Source organism: Leuciscus leuciscus (genome assembly GCF_965113295.1).
Source record: "Leuciscus leuciscus genome assembly, chromosome: 9".
NCBI lineage: Eukaryota > Metazoa > Chordata > Actinopteri > Cypriniformes > Leuciscidae > Leuciscus > Leuciscus leuciscus.
In genome coordinates this window covers 1749634-1774752 of record NC_138733.1, presented here as the reverse complement: position 1 = coordinate 1774752, position 25119 = coordinate 1749634, and the positions used below count along the sequence as shown (strand labels likewise).

General features: G+C 41.4%; 1 protein-coding gene and 2 long non-coding RNA genes across 3 annotated transcripts in view; 2 read left to right on the top strand and 1 right to left on the bottom strand.

The window, feature by feature from the left end:
• Positions 1–3065: 3065 nt before the first annotated feature.
• LOC309506535 lies at positions 3066–5179 on the bottom strand. Its single transcript, XR_014208845.1, has 2 exons — positions 3729–5179; positions 3066–3626 (listed from the first exon to the last, which is right to left on the bottom strand). It is a non-coding gene; the product is annotated as an uncharacterized lncRNA (long non-coding RNA).
• A 6-nt stretch (positions 5180–5185) lies between these two features.
• Positions 5186–25119, top strand: part of arap1 (ArfGAP with RhoGAP domain, ankyrin repeat and PH domain 1) — a 70564-nt gene continuing 50630 nt past the window's right edge. Inside the window, exons 1-4 of the mRNA XM_082179329.1 lie at positions 5186–5997; positions 7102–7195; positions 11169–11479; positions 23788–23897. Of these exons, the coding sequence (XP_082035455.1) occupies positions 5249–5997; positions 7102–7195; positions 11169–11479; positions 23788–23897 (1264 nt within the window). The 5' untranslated portion in view covers positions 5186–5248. The remainder of the gene's footprint in view (positions 5998–7101; positions 7196–11168; positions 11480–23787; positions 23898–25119) is intronic.
• LOC309506497 lies at positions 19338–22423 on the top strand. The gene is made up of 2 exons (XR_014208807.1): positions 19338–19513; positions 19549–22423. It is a non-coding gene; the product is annotated as an uncharacterized lncRNA (long non-coding RNA).

Genomic DNA, 25119 nt, shown 5'->3' with positions numbered 1-25119 from the left:
CGCCCACAGCCGGTGTTCAGAGACTGTAGAGACTGACAGATTCAGTCTCGTGTTCGTGTTTCTCTACTATTAAAAAAGTCAAAATAAAACGTGCAGATCCAGTCTCGAGATGCAGACAGCGCTTCATATTCCTGATGTTCAGCTGCTCTCTCGCGTGTGTGTGTGTGTGTGTGCGTGTGCGTGTGCGTGTGTGTGTGTGCGCTCATGTTCATGGTGTTTCTGCAAACGCATGTGACCTGAAGATCCAGTCTCGAGATGCAGACAGCGCTTCATATTCCTGATGTTCAGCTGCTCTCTCGCGTGTGTGTGTGTGTGTGTGTGTGTGTGTGTGTGTGCTCATGTTCATGGTGTTTCTGCAAACGCATGTGACCTGAAGATCCAGTCATGAATGTGGATTGTTTAGTTTTCCTCCGGTGAGAATGTGCTGAGGATTGTGTGTTTACTGTATGTCAGAAAATATCTCTTCAGTAGCGTTTCCTTTAGAGCCTGACACATCATACCCTTCCTTCTCAGAGATATGGACTGATGTCTACCCATTACACACACACACACACACACACACACACACACACACACACACACACACACACACACACACACACACACACACACACCCTGCCATTTCACACAAGTGTTTGTTTGCATTTAATAGATGCTCTTCCTGGTAAATGATACTTTTAAATGAGGAAGCAACACAAAAGAGAGTTTGATTGTTGAGTGTGTGTGTGTGTGTGTGTGTGTGTGTGTGTGTGCCAGTTAAAATGCTGAAACTGTTTTTAATGATTATATTCTGAATAAATGAGATCATTGAAAGCTGTGAATGATCATTGAGCTGTGAGACCAATGCTAAGTTTAGTTTGATATCTGATGAATATCTTCATATAGTTCCTGATTCGAGCTAATAATAATGTGCAGAGGAGGAAGTGCTTCAGCTGAACATGATTCACCAGAGTTTGGTGTAAAGCACCTGTGTTACCCTGACATGATCAGATCGATACGGCACGGTCTGCGTCTCACAGCCAGCTTCAGCTGAACATGATGTTTAGCTCAGTCTTTAAGCTTCTGCAGGTGATTGTGTTAGCTGTGTGTTACAGCTCAAACACAGCAGGATCTGTGTGAGCGGTTATTTACTTATACTAATACAACCTTTGATTTTAATAACGCATTAGTAAACGTTGAAACTAATATTAGCTAAGATGAATAAATGCTGAAGTAGTGTTGTTTATTCTTAGTTAATGTTAACTAATGAACCTTATTGTAAAGTGTTACTCCTAATATGATGAAAATGGCTTTGTTAATGTTTCTTGTCTTGTCACATTGACGTCCGTTACGAATTGCATCAAATTAATAACGTAAATTATATATTTTCACTTAAAAAGGGTGAAATTGGACAAAAGTTTTTTAGTTTGCATCCCTGATTATTTCCTAAAACATCTGTCAGATATTAAACGTTTAGTTGATCTACTTGCATCTTATCTCGCACTTTTATGAACTGAAGCTTCTGTGAACCTAAAGCCCGCCTACTGTGATTTGATTGGTCGTTTGACATTAACGCGTGTTATGTGACCTCTGGGTCAGCTCAGAAGAGGAGATTGGTTATTGGCGTTGTGTAATATATCCTTGCAGCATCAAAGTAGAGTAAATATTAGCCAATTATTTCACAACCTTTATCATTTACTCCTCAGCACATCAGCTCTTTTCTCAAAGAGTCTGGTTTGTTCCAAGATTCAGTCCCTCTAAACCCTGCCTCTCTGAGAGCTACTCTTCTCTGATTGGTCAGATGACCTAGTCTGCCATTATTGGTTGGAAACTAAACGCTCATTATCATATCTGAATCTCAGCTCTTCATCAGCATGGATTTCACCCATAGCCAGTAAAAAAATATTATTGTAGTGTGTGTGATGTCACTCGTAGTGTTTCTGAAGAGCGTTTCTGAAGCCCAGAGTGGGCGGAGCTGGCCGTCGCCATCTTGGCCGCGCGTCACTCCCGGATAAACGTAAACGTGCAGCGAGGCGGATTAGCTGAGGTGACGTGACGCTAACAGACAGCAGACAAACGGCTAGTAGTGACATCAGCGGCAATCCACCTGTCACTCAAGTGGCCACGCCCTTAATTATGCAGAATTTTTAGGCTTAATATAATTTCAACGGATGAGTTATAAAAAAATGTACCCGCCTCACAGTCGTCATGAAGGGCACAATTAGCTATATAGACCAAAACCACTTTTTGCACCAGACTGTAAACATGTTTATTTCTGCTGTAAAGTTGGGCATTTTAACATGGGGGGTCTATGGGACTGAGTCTCTTCTGCAGCCGGCCTCTAGTGGCCAGTGGATGAACTGCAGCTTAAGTCTCTTCAGTGTTGGATTCAAGAGAGAAACTGGAAGGTTGCCGCTTGGTTTTACCGTATCAATCTCATCAAAGTGGATTTGCTTTTGGCAGCAGAAAACAGCGTCTTCTCGACATGAACAACACGAACCAAACTCTTCCAGTCTCAGATACACTACAGTGTTTGAGGGCGGAGCTAAGAGACGCTGCTCAGCCAATCAAGACCACAGGCTGGCATTATGCTAATGAGCTACAAACATGTTCAGCAGTTTGTCGTGCACTTTGATCTTTGAAACGTTGCAGAGCGTTTACATCCACAAACCGCTCTATTACACACTATATGAGAGGAGATATAATAGGGACACTTGTAATGCTCATGTTGCACAGCAGATATCTGTGGCTCATCTGACTGATCATAAACTCGACTGGAAAAATGATCTTATCTGAGCAGGAAAAGGAAATTACAAACAGGAAATTAGCTTTTTTTCTGAAACGCTGTGTCTTTATGATGTGGGCATTGATATTAGGTTTAGTCTGTGTGTGTTATACTGCAGAATAAGACAAAATCAAAGAGGAATAAATGAGCAGGGTTCAAACGCACTACTGCCAAACTGGAGCTGAAATGGTGTTTAGTGAGTACATGTACTGGTGTTCTGGTCAGTATAACCTTATTAGGTGGTTCAGCCATAAAATTAAAGTTGTTAAAAAAATTAACTTGATTACATTTTAAAAGATTCATTATTATTAATGAATTATATTAATTTAACGTGTTAAAGTTGCATGCATTAATTTCTTTCACGCTGCTTTTGATAATAAATTTGGATTAAATAAATAAATAAAACCCACAGGATCCAGAAAAAGTAAAACAGAAAACGCAGAATTTGTAATGAAATCAAACGCATTTGTTAATATTGTTAATATTTTAATAAGTTATTCAATTGTTAAATAGATGTTCATTTTAATTATTAAGATGACGAATGAATTTCGTAGTGAGTAATTAAAACGAATGAATTTTGTAGAGTCCTCTTTGCTGTTGAGACTTTGTGAATGTTAATGAGTGAGAATGTTATTGCTCTTGTATGACGAAAGGCTGGTGATGTTCCTCATTTGTAAAGGCATCTGCTGAATGACTGGCATCTGAATGTGTCCAAGTTGGCGTTTCTGGGATGCCTGAGGTTCAGTTTCTCGTGCAGGAACTCTGTGTGTCATTTCCCACCACATGTAATGAAAATATGAGGAAGAACATGGCAGTAAATGTCAAGCATGCAGGCTCAGTTTCACTGAGAGAGGTAGACGCACTCGTGCCACACACACACACACACACACACACACACACACACACACACACACACACACACACACACACACACACACACACACACACACACACACACACACACACACACACACACACACACACACACACACACACACACACACACACACAGGTGATTTATGAAGTTTTGGCCGGTGACTTTCTGTGGAAAGCTGCAGTGAAACAACATTGTAAAAAAAGTGGAAAAGAAATCTGTAGTCCATCATTAGTGATGATATTATTGACAGGGTTCTTGAACTGGAATTTGACACTTTGAAATGTAAATCTTGGAAAACTCTTGGAAACATCCATACTTGAGAAGTGCTTGAATTAGTGGAAGACAATAGGCTATATTAGACAATAGTGTTTCATTTAGTTGATAAAACTATAAAACATTGATATAGAGCCATTTCGCATGGCTATGAGCGTGATATTGCTCATATCATTATTCAAGTATATGATACAGATTTCATTCTTCAGGTCAATCATATATTCAAAGAAGAGCAAGTCAGTTTTAATAAGGAAAGCAATATCTTGGTCATATCGCAATATTCTTTTAACCCTCTGGTGCTCTTCACGTGTAGGTACAAAATTTACGTTTTTTTTTTCCGTCAATTAAATGAATACTGTATTTTAGTTTGATAATGTTTTTTTATTTAATATTTTGTATTTTTAGGAGATTTTATGATACTAAATTATATTTACGCTGTATTTATAACCCATTTATTCACTTTTTGAGCATGAAAAATACATTTCCAGCTAAAACTGTGGTAAATCTTGACGACAGACTGAAGTTTGATCTCTTCTCAGAGACGACATTAGGCAGACTATTTCTGAAGAGAAAAAAGTTTAAATAAGTGAACTTAAAGTAACAGAATTTTACGTTTATTGTTATGAAAAATGCACAAAAATACTATTTTCAATTTTTATATGAAATATATATTTTCAAAATCACGTTTTACTCTAAAACTGCAAGAAAATCAAAGCCATAAATCTTAAAGGTTAATGACTCTAAGATTTGAGACTTTGTGAAGTTTTGAGTGTTCGTTTAGGAGTTATAGGCTTTTGAGTATGTTTTGCCACGCCCATTTTCTAAATGACCCTGTTATAGTTATCCAAAGGGTAAAGTTAAACTTTTTTAATAATAATTATTGATCTAGAGAGTTCAGAGAGTTGTACTAGACTGGTTTGTTTCCGATCGGCGAAAAACCTAGGACTAGTTCGCAGAAGTAGGTTTTTTACATAATCTTGAATATTTAATGAACAATTTGATTGACTGCAGTGGTTCTTGAGGCAAAGTTGTTCAATATGGTTAAAGTTACGACATCCATTGCATGTGCTGAACTTTATGTGTACTATTTATTTATTTTTTATTTGTCTATTTACCTTTTTTAGAATTTGAAAGATAATAAAGATCTATATTGTTTGATTGTAATCCTTCAAAACCAAATAAGTAGTGCTTGAAAACTCCTTGAATTTCATTTTACAGTATCTGTACGAACCCTGTATTGATAATGAATCTCTTTCTCCCTCTTTCCCCAGTCCCGATGACTCCCTAAGCGTGTAGTTCTGCCTCATCCCAGAGGGTTTGTGGGCGTTCCCGTCATGTCCTCGGTCCCGCTGGAAGGATCCCAGCTTGTGTCGGAGTGGCTGAACCACCTCCGGCTCGACCAGTACATCTCTGCCTTCCAGGAGTCCGGGCTGGGAACGCTGTGGGAATGCCAGGATTTATCCTCTGCGAAGCTTCAGCGAATGGGCGTGGCTCTTCCCGGCCACAGAAAGCGGATCCTCGGGAGTCTCCGCAAAATCTTCCCATCGGACACCGATATGGAGGACGACGACGAGCGAGAGGACGACAGACCCGTCGCCAAAGAAAGAACGAAATTCGCAACGGAAAACAAGCGTTTGCCTCCCGTCCCGCCTCGTCTCATGCCTAATCGACCTCCCGTTCCCTTCACTCCTGGCTCCGTAACCACGGAAACACCTGCCACGCCCATCCCAACTCCGAGGCCACGCCCACAACACCTTCCTCTTAAAGGGCCGGCTCAGCAACTCCAGAAGAGCGAGCGCAAACACTCCCCTCAGTCCCCTACATCCTCCTCTTCTTCTTCTTCTTCTTCTTCCTCGTCTTCGGAGCGCTTCCACCTGTACGAACAGTGTTCATCTTCCTCTCAGGGAGAAGCAGGTGCTCCTCCTCTTCCTCCGAAGAGCTATGCCGTGGGCGTCTCTAAAGAGCCTAAAGATGAGCCGGTGCCGGTGCCGTACAGACCCCCCGTTCCTCCTCCTCGTGTGTCCGTGTGCCCCAGGACTACAAATCCCAGAAGCACGTCAACCGGAAGCCCTCCTGTTTTCAGGTACAACACACACTTTGTTTGGTATAGCGAACTGCTTTAGTATGTGCACTGCTCACTATAGAGACAGAGCGATGGGTTTTAAAGCTTTTTAAGAGTTATAGCGCCACCTATGGTCCGATCTCCATAAAAGTTTGCACGCTTGTTTAGAATCATACGTGACCCTGGTATATTTCCTTTAACCTTGTCTAATAGGTGCTCAAACTGGAGGTCATGTTTTTCAAGATACGCCAATGTCCTCATAGTCATACATGGCACTTTGGTCCAAGACACTGCATACCAATTTTCAAGTCAGTCGGTTTAACGGTCGGATGGTTAAAGCCATTTCCATGTTTTTTTCCTGTTATAGTGCCACCAAGTGTTTAATTTAGCGGTTATTTTACTGTGACCTCATGTTGAGCCCATACACACGTGTACTGAGTTTGGTGAAGATATCTTTGGAAAAAGTTTTGGTAAAAGTACTCTTTTTGTACATTTTGGTGCCCCCTAGTGACTGTGAATAGAAATTTCAACTTTTGTTTAGATAATTATTGATATTCGGACTCCAGAGAGTCTGTCTGCACTAGTTTGGTTCCGAAAAAACCAACGACTAGTTCGTTAAAGTAGGTTTTTGACAAAATTTGAAATGGCGGAAAAATTTGCATACCGGAAATGAAATCGGAGATATACGTGTAGTTCGTCTTGAGTTTTGCTTTCCAATGATATAAGACACTTGAGTCTGGGACAAACGGTTCATGAGCCATTTTGCACTTTTGATCGCTGTAGCACCACAATCAAATAAATTAATTAAAACATTACATTAAAAAAAGCAAATTTTTCACTCGGACAAGTGAATGACCTGAGGCGCGTCTCTATTCACATATTACACACTATTCTAAACCGTTTTGTAGTTTAAATAGTGTGAGCAGTGTGTCAAATTGCAGTTTATTCATTGAGTGCAGTGCATTGTGGGATACAGCACCTCACACAGGGTGTTTATCCTGCAATGCACATTTCCCAGATTCTGCAGGAACAGTGAGAGTAGTATCATAGTGAACACTCATGACACTGAATGCTTTTACTCAATGCATTTGCACAATCTAGTGTTTGTGTCTCCTGTGACTGGAGGTCATTGAGTCATGTGACCCGTAGACCATCACAAGGGTCAAACGGACCAGTGGAAATGAGTCAGCGCTGGGAAATGACGTGTTTCTTCCAGGCAGTGGGAGTGTGTTCGGTTATTGTGATTCAGACCAACATCATCACACACACTCTTGTATTGTGATGGTGAGAGCGCCACCCTGTGGTGTTCACAGAAACTGCACCCAGTGTTTATATATCTAGTGTAATGTATAAATTGGAAACCATGCCACTTTTTTGTATCTTAAAGTCCCCCTGTAGTTAATCATTTTATCCCTTAAAACTCATCTTTGATCACCAAAAATTACATATTTAAATGTTTTTTCCTTTAAAAAATGTCTTAAAATATTGACACCCTTGCCTCATTTAGTATGCACGGTTCTATGAATATGCAAATGAGCCCCGCCTCCACTCACTCACTCAGCTCAGAGAACCACTGGTTGACGATCACACGTTGATCTGATTGGTTACAAGGTAGTTTGTGACGTCAGAAACACCAGCGATTTCAAAGCGTGTTTTTGAGACTGTCTTTGGTTCACTGCAGTTTTAAGGAGGAAATACTCAGCAATGCTGTCGACTTATGAATCTACACATGGTTTGTCTTAAAACATATTAAAAAACCCACATAGACACATAAACAACATTAAAAACTGGATTTACACCACAGGGGGACTTTAAGGCTCGACATTAATCCTTGTCATGCGCTTGTCTTTCAAACAAGTAAATCGGTCATTCACATATAGTTGCTTGTCCGGGAAAAATAGGATTTAATTTAATAATGAAGCAATATCCTCGTCAGTGTTCAGTCAGCTTTGACTTATTTAAATCTGCTTATTTTAAAATAAGAGCTTTTTAAAAAAAAATTTTTTATTAAAGCGGGGGTTGATTATGATGTCACTTTTCTAACTGTAGTTAGTGTGTAATGTTGCTGCTTGAGCATAAACAACATCTGCAAAGTTACGACTCAAAGCTCAAAGCAAAGGGAGATATTTGCTTTTAAAGAAATCTCTTTATAAGGACTACAACACACGGCTGGTAGAGACTACACCACATTCCTCCCGGGTTAGTGACATCACCAACCCTAAATTTACATAACCCCGCCCCCGGAACACGATTTATAGATTATCAAGACAGGATATGCTAATCAACAGTGGTGGAGGAAGTACTGAATCTCAGTACTTAAGTAAAAGTACAAATAACCAGAGACATATTTACTTTAGTAAAAGTAGAAGTACCACAATGAAAACCCTACTTAAGTAAAAAGTAAAAAGTACCTGATTTTAAATGTACTTTAAGTATTAAAAGTAAAAGTACTTGCATAACAATTTATTCTCTTAATGTCTATATTCTAATAATTAGGGCTGTAACAATATGAATCCGAAATCGCTACACTCAGATCTACGAACCTGTGTCGCGGTGTGAGAAGGCAGAATCGCGACACACCCCTTTTTTGAAGTTAACATTATACAATACGTAGACCTACACCACAAAACTAGTTGAGGATAAATTATTTAATATTTGGCAATTCCATCGTTATAAACGGGACATTTGCAGTAAAAACTTGAAATATAAATTCTCAGAAAATGCATTTAATACATATTGAAAAATATCAGTATGCGTTTTATATTTAATGGGAAATCTAGGCTACACATGCGTTACGGGACACAAACAATATTTAACTTTTAGGTAGAAAAATATTTTTTTGTAATTCTGTGAATTCACATTCTGTGAATTACACTGCGCAAACCAAAAGTAATACCCACCGGATGAAGGGTTGGCTCTCCACAGAACATAACATATTCATTTTATTTTATTTTTCGTGTTCCCATTTATGAGGAAAAAACAATGTTACAGACGTGACCGCTCTGAAAGGCACTAAAAGACTGCTTTAAAACTTTCACTGAGACCTCAAACAGAAAGCACAAAGCCTTTTTTAAATTTGAATTTCGTTTTGTATTAATTGTATCTCAATTTTAATCAATGTTTCATCAAACAATTGCCAGGATTTAATAAATAAGTAGAAAATAGATAATCACGACACGTAGGCGCCGGCGAGTGAACTGGAGCTCGTCTCATAAATGAACCGAAACTCAGCGTATAAGGTATCCTACTTGCCTCACAGACCTGATAAATATATCTTTAGACAGCTTTAAATGTGTACTTTTAAACAGAACAATTCAAAACGAAAGAAAACCGACTGCTCTCTGCTTATAATCCGTATGAAATGCGCATTTCTCTCTGGCGCGTTCACTACTGCGAAGATCGCGTATCAGTATCGTCAACCTCATCTTTGCAGCCGACACAGAAAACACTTGTTTATTAATAAACAATTAAAATGTCTTCTTGCTATATTTGACATATTCATTACTTTTGCTGGTTCTTTGTGACAGCTTTTAGGTGCTTTATTGGCAGCGCCACCAACGCGATCAGCACCGAAAACATGGAGATTTTTTTCAATCCCTGTTTTGGCAGGGGAAAAACTGATCCGAAAATGTAACGAAACGTTGTAGAAATGTAGTGGAGTAGAAAGTATAATAATTGCTGCAAAAAGTAACGAAGTAAAAGTCAAAAGTATGCACTATTGATTCTACTTAAGTGAAGTACAGATACGTGAAAAATGTACTTAAGTAAAGTAACGAAGTATTTGTACTTCGTTACATTCCACCACTGCTAATCAATGACTAGAAGATAACTACACATAAGCTGCATAAATTCATCAACTAACCATTCAGAAATGTCCTGTTGCTCTACATGTTCTTCTTGAGTCTCTCCATCATTGTCTGACTCCGGTTTGAACATGAAAGGCTAAACGTTTTTTTAAATGTTCAGTGCGTTCTGTTGTAGCTCCGCCCACTGTGCCGGGAGCAGCAGCTCATTTGCATTTAAAGGAACAGACACAAAACGCGTTTTTGCTCACACCCAAAAAGTGTCAACTTTATCATGCGATATACAAATATCTGTGAGGAAGTTTGAGCTAAAACTTCACACACACACACTCTGGGGACATCAGAGACTTGTGATCTTGTGAAAAGGGCATTATACCACCCCTTTACATTTAATTTCTGTCACTGCCTGAACATGCCAATAACACACTCAGCAAATTATTGTCTGATCATCGTTATCGGCAAAATTCATATTGAGATATAACTTTTTGTCAGTATCACACACTCCTGCCAAAATATTGGATTTGACCAACTTTACCTGTTTTTGTAGCCGATTGATCGCAGGTCTGATTGATCCTCAGTTTTGGAGAGTAAAACATGTTCAAGTGTTGTCTTGATCTGAAGTGTTTCTGCACGCCAGCACTAGATGGCAGCACTTCTCTCCTCATCAGTCCTCTAACCAGAAGCTGCTGCTGACCCACAATGCCGTGCGAGAGCACTTCTGCAGCTGTATCCCCACAAGAAATGAGTTTTAGTGGCTTTCCAGAAAGTCAGCCTGTGATTCATATCCTTGAGAACTTGTGGCTTTAGATCCCCATTTCTGAGAAGTCTCGTCAGACATAATTTACACAGCAATTAAGCAATTAAGTTCTCAATCTCATTCTTATTAATGCACGTAAATGTTTTACTTTTGGAGTTTGTTTCTCAGTAATGCTTGTATAGCAATGCATTTTTATTATTTTATATATAGCCTAAATATAATATATATGTAAAATTTACTTTTATCACGTTTATATTGCTGTAATAATGATTTAAAGACTCGCATGAAGTTTGAATTTTTTACAATTCAGAAATATCATTCTTATTAATGCTTGTAAATGTTTTACTTTTGAGTTTGTTTCTCAGTAATGCTCATTAGTATCTTTATTATTGTGTATATATAGTATAATAAATATAATATAAGTAAAATGTACCTTTTTTTTGGTCTTAATTACTAATAAAGATTGCTGTAATAATGATGCATGACGTTTGAATGCTTTACAATTTTAAATAATAGATCATATTTTTCACATTACACATAAAAACAATGTTTTTTTCCCCCATTGCAATAATGAGAATTTAGAAGAAAAAAAATGCCACGATGCAGAAACACCCATGAATGCACAGGGTTAGTGTCTGTCATGCCCTGTGTTTCTGCATGTGAGTGTGTGGTGCAAGCGTGTCTGTGAGCATGAGAAACGGGAGGCAGAATTCAGGAAGCTCTTTGTTTTTTCAGTTTTTGTGAAGGTCTCGGCTCAGAGACTCGCGTCTAAAAGTGTTTTCCACTTCCGTCTGTTCTCTGTGTGGTCGGCTCGCTCATTCTCCACGGGGTTCTCTGACTCTCTCGGGTCCTCACACTCGTTTACGGGACCCTATCTCCTGGTTTATCACTGTATAGTGGGATTCTGCCGACTGCGATGGCCTTATTTGGCATGTTTGAGCACGTAAGTTCAATGTGGAAGTGAGTGTTTGTTGTTCTGTGATGTTGAGGATCACTGTTCTGGGTGTGTGTGTGTTGTGGTTGTCTGTGTACTGCTGTCGTCACTTGATTCCTCTGTGTTGTGTAGATGATGTTAGTGCCCTGATGTTGTGTTGTGTTGTGAGTGCAGTGTGTGTGATTCTCGTTAGAGCCTCACGTTCACTTCCGATGGCAGTGTTTCGGAGCTGATGTGCTGCACTGTAAAACCACAGGTTTGTGTTTCTCATGTCGTTTCTCTCTGTGTGTGTGTGTGTGTGTGTGTGTGTGTGTGTGTGTGAACGTTTCACAGGTATAAACACACTTTTCTTGCACAAAAACTATCAGTCATCATCAGTAACTTCCTGCTGATCTCCGTGGTCGTGGTTGACCGCTGGTTGACTTCCGGGCGTTCAGCGAGAGAGCTCGACTGACCCGTTCAGTACATGCTCTGCTCTCATGCTCTATGATGTTGGTTTGCTCGTTTCAGATGAAGGTTTGTTCTGATGAGCATCAGTATAAAGCAGCTTGAGGTCGACCGACCTTTAAAGACACGTCAGAAACTCAGGGTCGAGTTCATCACGGGTCGTTCTGCTGCGCTGAGATCAGTTAGATAGATATTAGTGTTGGGTAATGGATTGATGTGGGTTTTTACAGCAATGGTTGAGGCTGAAAACTTCACAATGCCAAATATTGACCAGTTAATCGATGACTGATCTAGTTGGACTCACTTTTAAGACGTTTGATTATTCATTGATTGGCATTTCTTTTGGTCAAGTGATGTTTTCACTAGTCGTCTTTAACACAGTGATGTTCTCACTAGTCGTCTTTAACACAGTGATGTCCTCACTAGTCGTCTTTAACACAGTGATGTTCTCACTAGTCGTCTTTAACACAAGGCGGTTTTTATTATTATTTTGAATCAATCCGTCCACATACTGTAATGATCCGTGGAAACATCCATTAGCGTCGTGTTTTTTAAAGTTTCCAGACTTAAACCGTATGTATATCGTGAAAAACCTTTAGATGCCTGAATCACTTTGTACAGAATCTCAGCTGTGCAGGTCCTAAAAACTGCTTCAATTTGATGTTTTAGGCTGTGATTGTAACGTGCTGGAGAACGCAGGCGAAGGCAAGGGTTTTAGGCTGTGATTGTAACGTGCTGGAGAACGCTGGCGAAGGCGAGGGGTTTAGGCTGTGATTGTAACGTGCTGGAGAACCCCGGCGAAGGCAAGGGTTTTAGGCTGTGATTGTAACGTGCTGGAGAACGCAGGCGAAGGCGAGGGGTTTAGGCTGTGATTGTAACGTGCTGGAGAACCCCGGCGAAGGCAAGGGTTTTAGGCTGTGATTGTAACGTGCTGGAGAACGCTGGCGAAGGCGAGGGGTTTAGGCTGTGATTGTAACGTGCTGGAGAACCTCGGCGAAGGCGAGGGGTTTAGGCTGTGATTGTAACGTGCTGGAGAACGCAGGCGAAGGCGAGGGGTTTAGGCTGTGATTGTAACGTGCTGGAGAACGCTGGCGAAGGCGAGGGGTTTAGGCTGTGATTGTAACGTGCTGGAGAACGCAGGCGAAGGCGAGGGGTTTAGGCTGTGATTGTAACGTGCTGGAGAACCTCGGCGAAGGCGAGGGTTTTAGGCTGTGATTGTAACGTGCTGGAGAACCTCGGCGAAGGCGAGGGGTTTAGGCTGTGATTGTAACGTGCTGAAGAACGCTGGCGAAGGCGAGGGGTTTAGGCTGTGATTGTAACGTGCTGGAGAATGCAGGCGAAGGCGAGGGTTTTAGGCTGTGATTGTAACGTGCTGGAGAACCTCGGCGAAGACAAGGGTTTTAGGCTGTGATTGTAACGTGCTGGAGAACGCTGGCGAAGGCGAGGAGTTTAGGCTGTGATTGTAACGTGCTGGAGAACCCCGGCGAAGGCGAGGGTTTTAGGCTGTGATTGTAACGTGCTGGAGAACCCCGGCGAAGGCGAGGGTTTTAGGCTGTGATTGTAACGTGCTGGAGAACGCTGGCGAAGGCGAGGGGTTTAGGCTGTGATTGTAACGTGCTGGAGATTCCCGGCGAAGGCGAGGGTTTTAGGCTGTGATTGTAACGTGCTGGAGAACCTTGGCGAAGGCGAGGGGTTTAGGCTGTGATTGTAACGTGCTGGAGAACGCAGGCGAAGGCGAGGGGTTTAGGCTGTGATTGTAACGTGCTGGAGAACCCCGGCGAAGGCGAGGGGTTTAGGCTGTGATTGTAACGTGCTGGAGAACCCCGGCGAAGGCGAGGGGTTTAGGCTGTGATTGTAACGTGCTGGAGAACCTCGGCGAAGGCGAGGGGTTTAGGCTGTGATTGTAACGTGCTGGAGAACGCAGGCGAAGGCGAGGGTTTCAGGCTGTGATTGTAACGTGCTGGAGAACCTCGGCGAAGGCGAGGGTTTTAGGCTGTGATTGTAACGTGCTGGAGAACGCAGGCGAAGGCGAGGGTTTCAGGCTGTGATTGTAACGTGCTGGAGAACCTCGGCGAAGGCGAGGGGTTTAGGCTGTGATTGTAACGTGCTGGAGAACCCCGGCGAAGGCGAGGGGTTTAGGCTGTGATTGTAACGTGCTGGAGAACGCTGGCGAAGGCGAGGGTTTCAGGCTGTGATTGTAACGTGCTGGAGAACGCAGGCGAAGGCGAGGGTTTCAGGCTGTGATTGTAACGTGCTGGAGAACGCAGGCGAAGGCGAGGGTTTCAGGCTGTGATTGTAACGTGCTGGAGAACGCAGGCGAAGGCGAGGGTTTTAGGCTGTGATTGTAACGTGCTGGAGAACGCTGGCGAAGGCGAGGGGTTTAGGCTGTGATTGTAACGTGCTGGAGAACCTCGGCGAAGGCGAGGGGTTTAGGCTGTGATTGTAACGTGCTGGAGAACGCAGGCGAAGGCGAGGGTTTCAGGCTGTGATTGTAACGTGCTGGAGAACGCTGGCGAAGGCGAGGGGTTTAGGCTGTGATTGTAACGTGCTGGAGAACCTCGGCGAAGGCGAGGGGTTTAGGCTGTGATTGTAACGTGCTGGAGAACGCAGGCGAAGGCAAGGGTTTCAGGCTGTGATTGTAACGTGCTGGAGAACGCTGGCGAAGGCGAGGGTTTCAGGCTGTGATTGTAACGTGCTGGAGAACCTCGGCGAAGGCGAGGGTTTCAGGCTGTGATTGTAACGTGCTGGAGAACCCCGGCGAAGGCGAGGGGTTTAGGCTGTGATTGTAACGTGCTGGAGAACGCTGGCGAAGGCGAGGGTTTCAGGCTGTGATTGTAACGTGCTGGAGAACGCAGGCGAAGGCGAGGGTTTCAGGCTGTGATTGTAACGTGCTGGAGAACCTCGGCGAAGGCGAGGGTTTCAGGCTGTGATTGTAACGTGCTGGAGAACGCAGGCGAAGGCGAGGGTTTCAGGCTGTGATTGTAACGTGCTGGAGAACGCAGGCGAAGGCGAGGGGTTTAGGCTGTGATTGTAACGTGCTGGAGAACGCTGGCGAAGGCGAGGGGTTTAGGCTGTGATTGTAACGTGCTGGAGAACCTCGGCGAAGGCGAGGGGTTTAGGCTGTGATTGTAACGTGCTGGAGAACCTCGGCGAAGGCGAGGGGTTTAGGCTGTGATTGTAACGTGCTGGAGAACGCAGGCGAAGGCGAGGGTTTCAGGCTGTGATTGTAACGTGCTGGAGAACGCAGGCGAAGGCAAGGGTTTCAGGCTGTGATTGTAACGTGCTGGAGAACGCTGGCGAAGGCGAGGGGTTTAGGCTGTGATTGTAACGTGCTGGAGAACGCAGGCGAAGGCAAGGGTTTCAGGCTGTGATTGTAACGTGCTGGAGAACGCTGGCGAAGGCGAGGGGTTTAGGCTGTGATTGTAACGTGCTGGAGAACCTCGGCGAAGGCGAGGGGTTTAGGCTGTGATTGTAACGTGCTGGAGAACGCTGGCGAAGGCGAGGGGTTTAGGCTGTGATTGTAACGTGCTGGAGAACGCAGGCGAAGGCAAGGGTTTCAGGCTGTGATTGTAACGTGCTGGAGAACGCAGGCGAAGGCGAGGGGTTTAGGCTGTGATTGTAACGTGCTGGAGAACGTAGGCGAAGGCGAGGGGTTTAGGTTGTGATTGTAACGTGCTGGAGAACGCAGGCGAAGGCGAGGGTCTATCTGCAGGGTTTTAATGAAATAACACACAGAACAAATAATAAAGAACTCCAGGGATAAAGAAACAAAGCCACGAGAATGACCGAACTAGAAGCAACCATACATGTACAACAACTGACCAGAGTAACAACAAGTGAAACTCAAGGGCTATAAATACACAGGGGCAAACAAGCTTAACTAGGAAATGAGGAAACAAGATACACCTGGAGAGACTAATCAACACTACAGAAGACTACAAGACTTAGCACATGACAGGAAGTGACAAAAGTACACACGAAACAAGCGGAACACAAGACAGGGAGCATTGCAGTGATACGGTCGGATTAGAATATATATTTTGTGCACATCATTTGTTTTAATGGAAAGATTATACATAATGTCTTGTAGAATAACGTGCGCTTATGAATCATTCACAGAAAGAGAGTGTTGTTTATCCCCAAAAATACTAATAATAATTTTGAATTCACATTGATAGTTTATTTTACACATTCGTCACTTATAGTGCAGGAACAGTGGGTCGTGTTTATAGGAGTGAAGCTTTAATCTGTTTTGTTAACCCGTTAACTTTTAACCCTAAAAGGAACCAATGAGAATTATTCTTCAAGTTCAACAAAATATTAGGCTATCTCAAGTCAAAATTTAAATTTTTATCTGGAAAGTATAAAACAGTGAAATATTACTTTAATATTAATATTAATTTATTCCTGTGATCAAAGCTGAATTTCAGCATCATTACTCCAGTCTTCAGTGTCACATGATCCTTCACAAATCACTCTAATATGAGGATTTGATGCTCAAGAAACATTTATGATTATTATCAGTGTTGGAAACAGTTCATATTTTTGAGGAAACTGAATTTTTCAGGAGTTTTTGATGAATAGAAAGTTCAATAGGACAGCCTTTATTTGAAAAATAGTCTCTTGTAACATTTTATGTCTTCACTGTCACTCTTGATCAATTTAATGCGTTCTTGATGTTTTTGTTTATTTTTTTAATATCTAAAACCCATAAAAAAAGATAAAAAAAGAAGGAAAATTCTGAAAAGTCAGCTTTGCCATCACAACAATAAACTGACTATATTTTGAAATAAATACAAATAGAAAACAGTTTTTATCACTGTATTTCTGATTAACTAAATGCAGGCTTGGTGAGAAAAAAAAAAAAAAAAAAATTGTTGTCGTTATAATATCCAGGCCATTTTCAGTGATCTTAATCCATAAGATCTGTACCATCAGATGAGATGGAAAGACTTCGTCACAGGCTCTGGTGGGTTGAAGGACAAACTCCCAGAATGCAGCGGTGTCTGTTTTCACAATGACATGTGAACTAGTGAAACTTCAGTCATCTCGGTCAGTCTGCGATCTATAAAAGGATGTTTGTATGGGAGCAGCTGCTGTCACATGCTGAGTAATCACACTACTGCCTTTTTTAGAGACGCCTCACTGCAGCATTTGGTGAAGTTTGCATTAGGGCTGTTTATCCAAAGCGACTTACAAATGAGAACAACAGAAGCAGTTAAACTAACAATAGGACAACAATATGCAAGAGCTATGACCCTTCCCAGTTTAGTCTAACACAGTACATAGAATAGATATAGAATAGAAGAGAAAGTGTTAGTATTAATGGATCAAGTGTTGCCGAAAACGATGCGTCTTCAGCCGTTTCTTGAAGATGTCCCCGGACTCATCCGCTCTGGTTGAGTTAGATCATTCCTCCAGCAGGAACAGTCCAGGTGACGGTCAGAGAAAGAGATTTAGTGCCTCTTTGAGATGATGCACCACAAGACGACGTTCACTTGCAGAGCACAAGCTTCTGGATGGCACATAAGTCTGGAGTAGTGAGTTTAGGTAAAGGGAGCAGAGCCAGTGGTTGTTCTGTGGGCAAACGTCAGTGACATGGATTTGATGCGAACGGCAACTGGCAACCAGTGCAATTTAGTGAGGAGAGGAGTGATGTGTGCTCATTTACCACAGTATCAGGATCATGAACCAGATTCAATCCGGGACCTGCTGATTGGCGCCGCTTTCAAACGCACTCAAAAGCATTGAAGGTTTCTATTTACAGTGTATTTTTGCAGGGTTGAGCTTTGTAGACGTATCAGACGTATCTGTTGAGCGCATGAACTCAACGGCCAAACAGAGGCTTTTAAATTGGTGGTATAATGCCCTTTTCACAAGATGTAAAATAAGTCTCTGATGTCCCCAGAGTGTGTGTGTGAAGTTTTAGCTCAAAATACACCACAGATATTTGCATATCGCATGTTAAAATTGTCGCTTTTTAAAGGTGAGAAAAAAACGCTTTAAATGCAAATGAGTTGCTGCTACCGGCAAAGTGGGCGGAGCTTCAAGAGTTTATGTGTGTGTGTGTGTGTGTTTTTGTTAGCTGCCCTGATCACCTCACACACGCACTGAAAATCTCAAAAACGTTAGCCTTTTATGTTCAAACCGGAGTCAGACAATGATGGAGAGACTCAAGAAGAAGAGACAACATGTAGAAGCAACAGGACATTTCTGAAGGGTTAGTTGGTGAGTTTATGAAGCTGATGTGGAGTTATCTTCTTGTTATTGATTAGCATATCCTTTCTTGATAATCTATAAACCGTGTTCAGGGGGCGGGGTTATGTAAATTGTATGGTTTGTGATGTCACTAACCCGGGAGGAAGCTCGTGTAGTCTCTACCAGCCGTGTGTTGTAGTCCTTAAAAAGAGATTTCTGTAAAAGCAAATCTCTCCCTTTGTAACTTTGCAGAAGTTGTTTATGCTCAGACAGCAACATTACACACTAGCTAAAGTTAGAAAAGTGACATCATAATCAACCCCCCCCCTTTAGGTTAGTCAGAATCAGCTCAGTCTGCGTTAGGTTTGGCAGAACTCATGTCGTTCGCTTCTGATTCTGACTAAATGAAACGCATCTGATTGGTCCTTGAGTTCATTGGCTCAGCCTGCAGATCGGCAGCTCAGATGATGAGCACATAAGGGTTTGCTGGGACAAAGACTGATTTAGGCGGAGCCACCAAAATATTTCAAATGCAGAAAAAAAAACCCTTCAAGAACAATGAAGTGTGACTAGTATTGTCACTGTCACACCCCTAGTGATGTTCCTGTTATCTCTGTAAAGCTGAAACGATCTGTGATGATAAGCACTAGATGAATAAAGCTGACTCAGCATGAGTGGACGGAGGATCTCTGAGGATCCTGTAACGTTCAACAAGTGAGAGGAACAGTTAAAGAGTTAATGCATTTGGCTAATTGTATATCTTGTTATTGTCCTCTTCAGATGAATCCTCATTTGTACGGAGATATATATTTATGGTTGGGATAGTCCAGGAATGCGAGAATGAAGTCATATTTTGAAAGAAATCTGTCAGTTTTTGTGATGATTAAATGAAGTTGTTGGTTGATTTGAGGATGTGAAAGCAGAACAGCTCAGTCTGAGTGAGTGTCTTCAGCGTTCCTGGGGCTGGTCTTTGGTTATTTGGGCAGTGATTTCAACTCTCTGGATTTTCCTGAGGTCTCTTCTTCCCTGAGTCGGCGGAGAGTTTCAGAACCAGCAGAACCAGCAGATCTCAGTCGATCTCTTAGTAATGCAGCGGAAGTTTCAGAGCTGAAGGTCAAGGCAAGGGTTCATCCATAACATTTGCAGATGTTTTGTTTTTTAAAATCTCTCTCTCTCTCTCTCTCTCTCTCTCTCTCTCCACTCTCCACCCCCCCCCCTCTCCCTCCCCTCTCTCTCTCTCGTCAGTCAGTTGTTCTGTCGGGTCACAGGAAGCTTCATTGTTTGACTGTCCGCATGCACACATGAGAAAATGTGTTTACAGTGTGATAAACCTTGAAACAAATGCTGTTCAGATACTGAAATAAACCTGTGATTTCCTCTAATGCCTGTAAATGTAGGGTGAATGCCAGATGACGTGTATGGTTTGTTAAAAGAGCCTACCCTCTTTTACACAGAACACTTCTTTGTGGTGTGTTGTGTGTATATAACTTGTGTGTGTGTGTGCGTGTCTGTCTGTCTGTGTGTGTGTTTGTGTGTGTGTGTGTGTGTATATATATATATATATTAGTGGTGGGCCGTTATCGGCGTTAACGTGCTGCGTTAACGCGAGACTCTTATCGCGTGATAAAAAAAATATCGCCGTTAATCTATTCTCCAAGTTGGGTTGGGAGATGGCTCTATACTACACAAGCTATGATGACGCAATCTACCCGCGGCCGCGAGGTAAACCCGGCTGCAACGCATATTCGTTGTCATCTTAAGTAAACACGGCTGAAAGTGAAAGCTGGTGAAAAAGATCGGTGCAACATCCATTATTTGGACTTGGTTCGGGTTTAAGCCGTCAGACGAGCAGCAGCAAACTATATACAGAGTGTGTGGGGTAACAGTTCGGTAGGTTAACACATGACTAATCCGTTCTACCACCTCAAATTCAAAACGAAACATGATATCACTGAATACCAGCGCGCGCGTATTATTCCCATTCCAATATATCTTAGTGGTGTAGCACATAATCTCGATTTTAAGAATCGTTGTTGTGTTTCTTTTTAAAGCTGCCATCGGCAACATTTTTTTTATCATATTCAGTGTAATCGACACTACAATCCGACAGAACAACATAAATAAGGTGGTTTTAGAAAAAAAACGAGCTTCTAACTCCACCTGGAGCGTGTTATTTGTTTTGCAAAAATCCAGCGCTCCCGCTTCATCAGGTCCAATCAGCGCAGGGGGGTGTGAGATCTGACTGTCAATCACAGGTCGTGCACACGCCACAGATCCCCCCTCACTCGCGCACGTTAATATCACATGCACACGCCACGCCTGAAGTTCGCCTGGAGATTGCATCAAGCGTGATGGCGGAGAGAAAATCTACTAACAAGCTTCCAATTCCTCGGTTATTGCTATCTATGGATAGATTAGCCAGGGCAGCCTACCTCCGAGTCCATGGTGTTGATAGATGCTGAAGAGACGGACGCGTTCACAGAAAATCAGGTACACACGCACAGTGACGCACTGACGAGCACGACCTCGATGGGAGGGTGCTCGCTGGTAGTGGGGAGGGGCATGAGAGTTGTAAACATTCAAAATTTTGGCTAATCGACCCAATCTGCCAGACTTGCAGACGGCAGCTTTAACTGAAAATACATCAGTTAGACAATATTCTAATTTTAAATTTGGGGTTTCATAAGCTCCAAGCCATAATAAACATTAGACCTACTTAAGTCTCTGCAGCTAGTGTACTTACATTTTATTTATCTGCAAAATTATGTTGTATACTTACAGTTTTGCACAATATATGTTCTCAAAACTACATACACCCTTTAAAAAAAATACATTTAGCAGTTGTTTAGCATGGGTCTGTGTAATCTGTTCTGAAATGGTTTTATTATAATATGTATATCGTTATCGCAAGAGGCTGCAATGTATATCACAATATAGATTTTAGGCCATATCGCCCATCCCTAATTGATAGCCTATAGTAGTTGATAATAACATAGGCCTACCTAATGTTGCCTACGGACGGTAACAGTACAGTAGTAACCTTTTACAGTCTATGAGTAGAACAGCTTTCTCAAGCAGTTTGTGATGCATTTTGGAAACAGGAGATGAGCCCCTGGTCTAATGCGCCACCTGGCTTGAGAAACCCGTTCTCAAAGACTTACTTTTATAGTCATTATTTGGGTAGCACACATATTCTGAATGCCTTCGGCAGAATTCAAATGAGCCATTTTAATCTAGATTAATCTAGATTAAAAAAATTAATCTATGCCCACCTCTAATATATATATATATATATATATATATATATATATATATATATATATATATATATATATATATATATATATATATAATGTATAGTATTGTCATCATTTACTCATGTCGTTCCAAACCCATAAGACTGTCATTCATCTTCGCCACACAAATTAAGATGTTTGTAATGAAATCCAAGAGGTTTCTGTCCACGTAACCAACATTTTGAAGATCCATAAATGTGTCATAAAATTAATCACTATGATTCAAGCAAGTTGTGTGAAGAGATATGATTGCTTTATATGATGAATGGATTTAATTTAGGCTTTTTCTCACATATGAACAAACATCACATATGCTACACATAACAGCGCTGCTTTACCCCACAGTTTTAATTCGTCAAATAAAGTGAGTAGTAATTCAGCACTTAAAATAATGTAAATTTAATTGATAATGCAACTGTCACAAAGTTCAAGCTCAGGGAGGAAGAAGGGGACAACTTTAATTATTAAAACAAACATAAACAACACAGTTGAAAGAGTGGCAGCAGCATATAAGCATAGCATTAGTAAAACTTTAATAAATCCGCTCATCCATGAACATGGTTTCTGTCTGGATCCCGTCGGATTGCTTTCCATCGACTGTGGAGGTGAAGACTAAAACTCCCACGATTCCTTGCTCATTCACAGCATCATCAAGTTACAGCTTTGTTATTGTTTTGATGAATTTATGTAGCCGATGTGGAGTTAACTATCTTCTAGTCACCGATTAGCATATTCTGTCATGAAACTGTGCATTAACCCTTTAGAACCTGAAGATAAAATAGGTGTCTTTCACATAATTAGATTTTTTGACTGTAAAATTCTAAAACAATGTGAGCTATCTTCATGTGCAAGGTGTCATCTTTTTCAGAAAAAGATAAGCTTTCAACAAATTACAGTTATTGACCATTATGTTGTTATTACCATTGTGTGTGGTGAGTTTGTAAATAGATTTCAAATAGACAAAAATAAATAAAAAACGAGAATAAATGTACTGATTTTTATTTAGAAAAAATCAGAAATAATCATGAACGAAAAAAACTAACACTAAAGTTGAAAAATGAACTATAATACATATATACAAGTCTTTATTGTGACATTGGGTTGCACAGTTTTCATTTAGGACACTTTTTTTTCATACACGCGCACACACATGAACGCTTTCACAGGCACGCACACATACACATGCACACACACTACATGCTTAGATACGTGAAAGAGTAATGCCATCTGCCTCCCAAATTTCATTAAAAATCATCCCAATCCCCTCTTCTGCTGTCTAACACTTCTTTTGCCATGTATTTGTTCGTTTCTTTTATTATTTTATGCAATCCAACACACTCTAACCTGCTGAACGTCGTATCTCTCTGTTCAAATCCTTCCGTCCCGCTCTGCTGTCATTAGTGGATGGAAAGCATGACATTACTGTAATAAGCGGTAATAAGCCGTATATTGGCGAAAAGCGCATGATGTCTACTTTCAGGAACTATTTGAATTATTTTGATAGTGCAAACGGTTGAAGAGTTACAGTGACATGAATACAGCTAGGTTGGCTGTGTCGTCGACGACACATCCGGTTTTAAAGGGTTAAGGGATAGTTCACCCAAAAATGAAAATTAGCCCATATTTTACTCAGGATATGACATGCTGCTTTCAGGCGAATACAACCTAGAGTTATGTTAAACAATGTCCTGGCTCTTCCAAGCTTTATAATGGCCGTTTCGGTTTTGAAGTCCATAAAAGTGCATCTGTCCATCATAAAGGGATTCTCCACTTTAAAATGAAAATTCTGTCATCATAAACTCACCCTCATGTTGTTTCAAAACTGTATGAATTTCGCTCTTCTGCTGAACAGAAAGGAAGATATTTAGAAGAATGTCAGTAACCAGACAGTTTCTGGTCTCATTGACTTCAATAGTAGGAAAAACATATACTATGGAAGTCAATGGGACCAGAAACTGCCTGGTTACTGACATTCTTTGAAACAACATGAGGGTTAGTATATGATGACAGAATTTTCATTTTAAAGTGGAGTATCCCTTTCAGTTTTGGTTTCCTGGATTTTCATATGATGAATGATTAATCATCAAATGTGTGTGTGTGTGTGTGGAATGACACTGGAAATGTGTTGTTGAGTGACGCATGTGAAGCTCCGCACAGGTGTGTTGGTGGATGTGATGAACCTGTTGTGTCAGGTGCTTCTGAGACGTGTGGCGACACGAACCCGAGAAACACTCTCCCGCTCTCTCTCTGTCGCTCCGGCATGAAGAAGTTCAGTCGGCTGATCGGTGTTCTCCGCAGCTTCTCCTCTGAGCTGAAGGAGGAAGGTGATGATGATGATGATGATAACTCTTCCTCCTCTGTGTGTGCTCACCTCAGCTCTCCTGCGGATGATCTCTCGGACACGGATCGACTCCCGGACGTCCCGCCTCGGATCAGACCGAGAGAGAGAGAGAGAAGAGACGTCCCGCCGCCGCCCCTCAAGAGCAGTGAGTAGACCCGCACTAAACCCTGACAGGAACACTCACTAACTCTATTATAACTCTACTCTAGAGCTGCTGTAAAGCCAACACAACCTCTGTTTCATTTCCTATGATCACTGTAAAGCTGCTGTGAAACTATCGATAGTGGTAAATATATATATATACACACACATTACCGTTTATCATTCTCACTTATTTTGTACAATTTTATACATAGTAGAAATTATTTTTTTGTTTTTAGCTCATATCGTTTGTAAAGTGGGAGATTGATTTGCATGAATAGGATCGCTGCATATAATTCCGTTGCACTCGTTTGTAGAATGACAAATAAAGGTGTTAGTCTGGTACGGTGGCCCAGAGAGCTCAGCTGAAGAAAACACATGCAGATAGAAGAACTTTAATTAAGAAAACATCTTCATCAGTTTTACAACACGTGTGTGTGCTCCCAATACTCCCAACACAACCAAACGCAGAAACGTGATGAGACTAGCACACACCACACGCAAATGTTTCCGGGCGACCCAACGAGTGACGAACCCGTCCGGGACGTGCGTACTGATGGGCTTGAGGATTATATATGGGCTTGACCTTTATGATGATTATCAGTGTTGAAAACGGTTATGGACAATTTCTGTAACTTTTGATTAATTTAATGCGTCCTTGATGAAGAAAAGTATTGATTTCTTTTACAACCCCCCAAAAAAAATTTTTTTACTGACCCTCAAGCGTTTAAACGGTAGTGTTTCCACAAAAATATGAACTCTTTTCAACTGATAATACTCATAAATGTGTCTTGAGCATCAGATCCTCATATTACAGTGATTTGTGAAGGATCATGTGACACTGAAGACTGGAGTAATGATGCTGAACATTCAGCTTTGATCACAGGAATAAATTACACTTCACTATATATTCACATAGAGAACAGTTATTTTGAATTGTAATAATATTTCACTGTTTTACTGTATTTTTAATCAAATTAATTGCAGTCTTGATGAGCAGAAGAGACTCTTTCAGAAACATTAAAGGGCACCTATTATGACCCTTTTCACAAGATGTAAAATAAGTCTCTGATGTCCCCAGAGTATGTATGTGAAGTTTTAGCCCAACAGATATTTTTTTACAGCATGTTTAAATTGTCTTTTTTTGGGGCTCAGAAAAACGCGCTGTTTTAGTGTGTATCCCTTTAAATGCAAATTAACTGCTACTGCCGGCCCAGGGGGCGGAG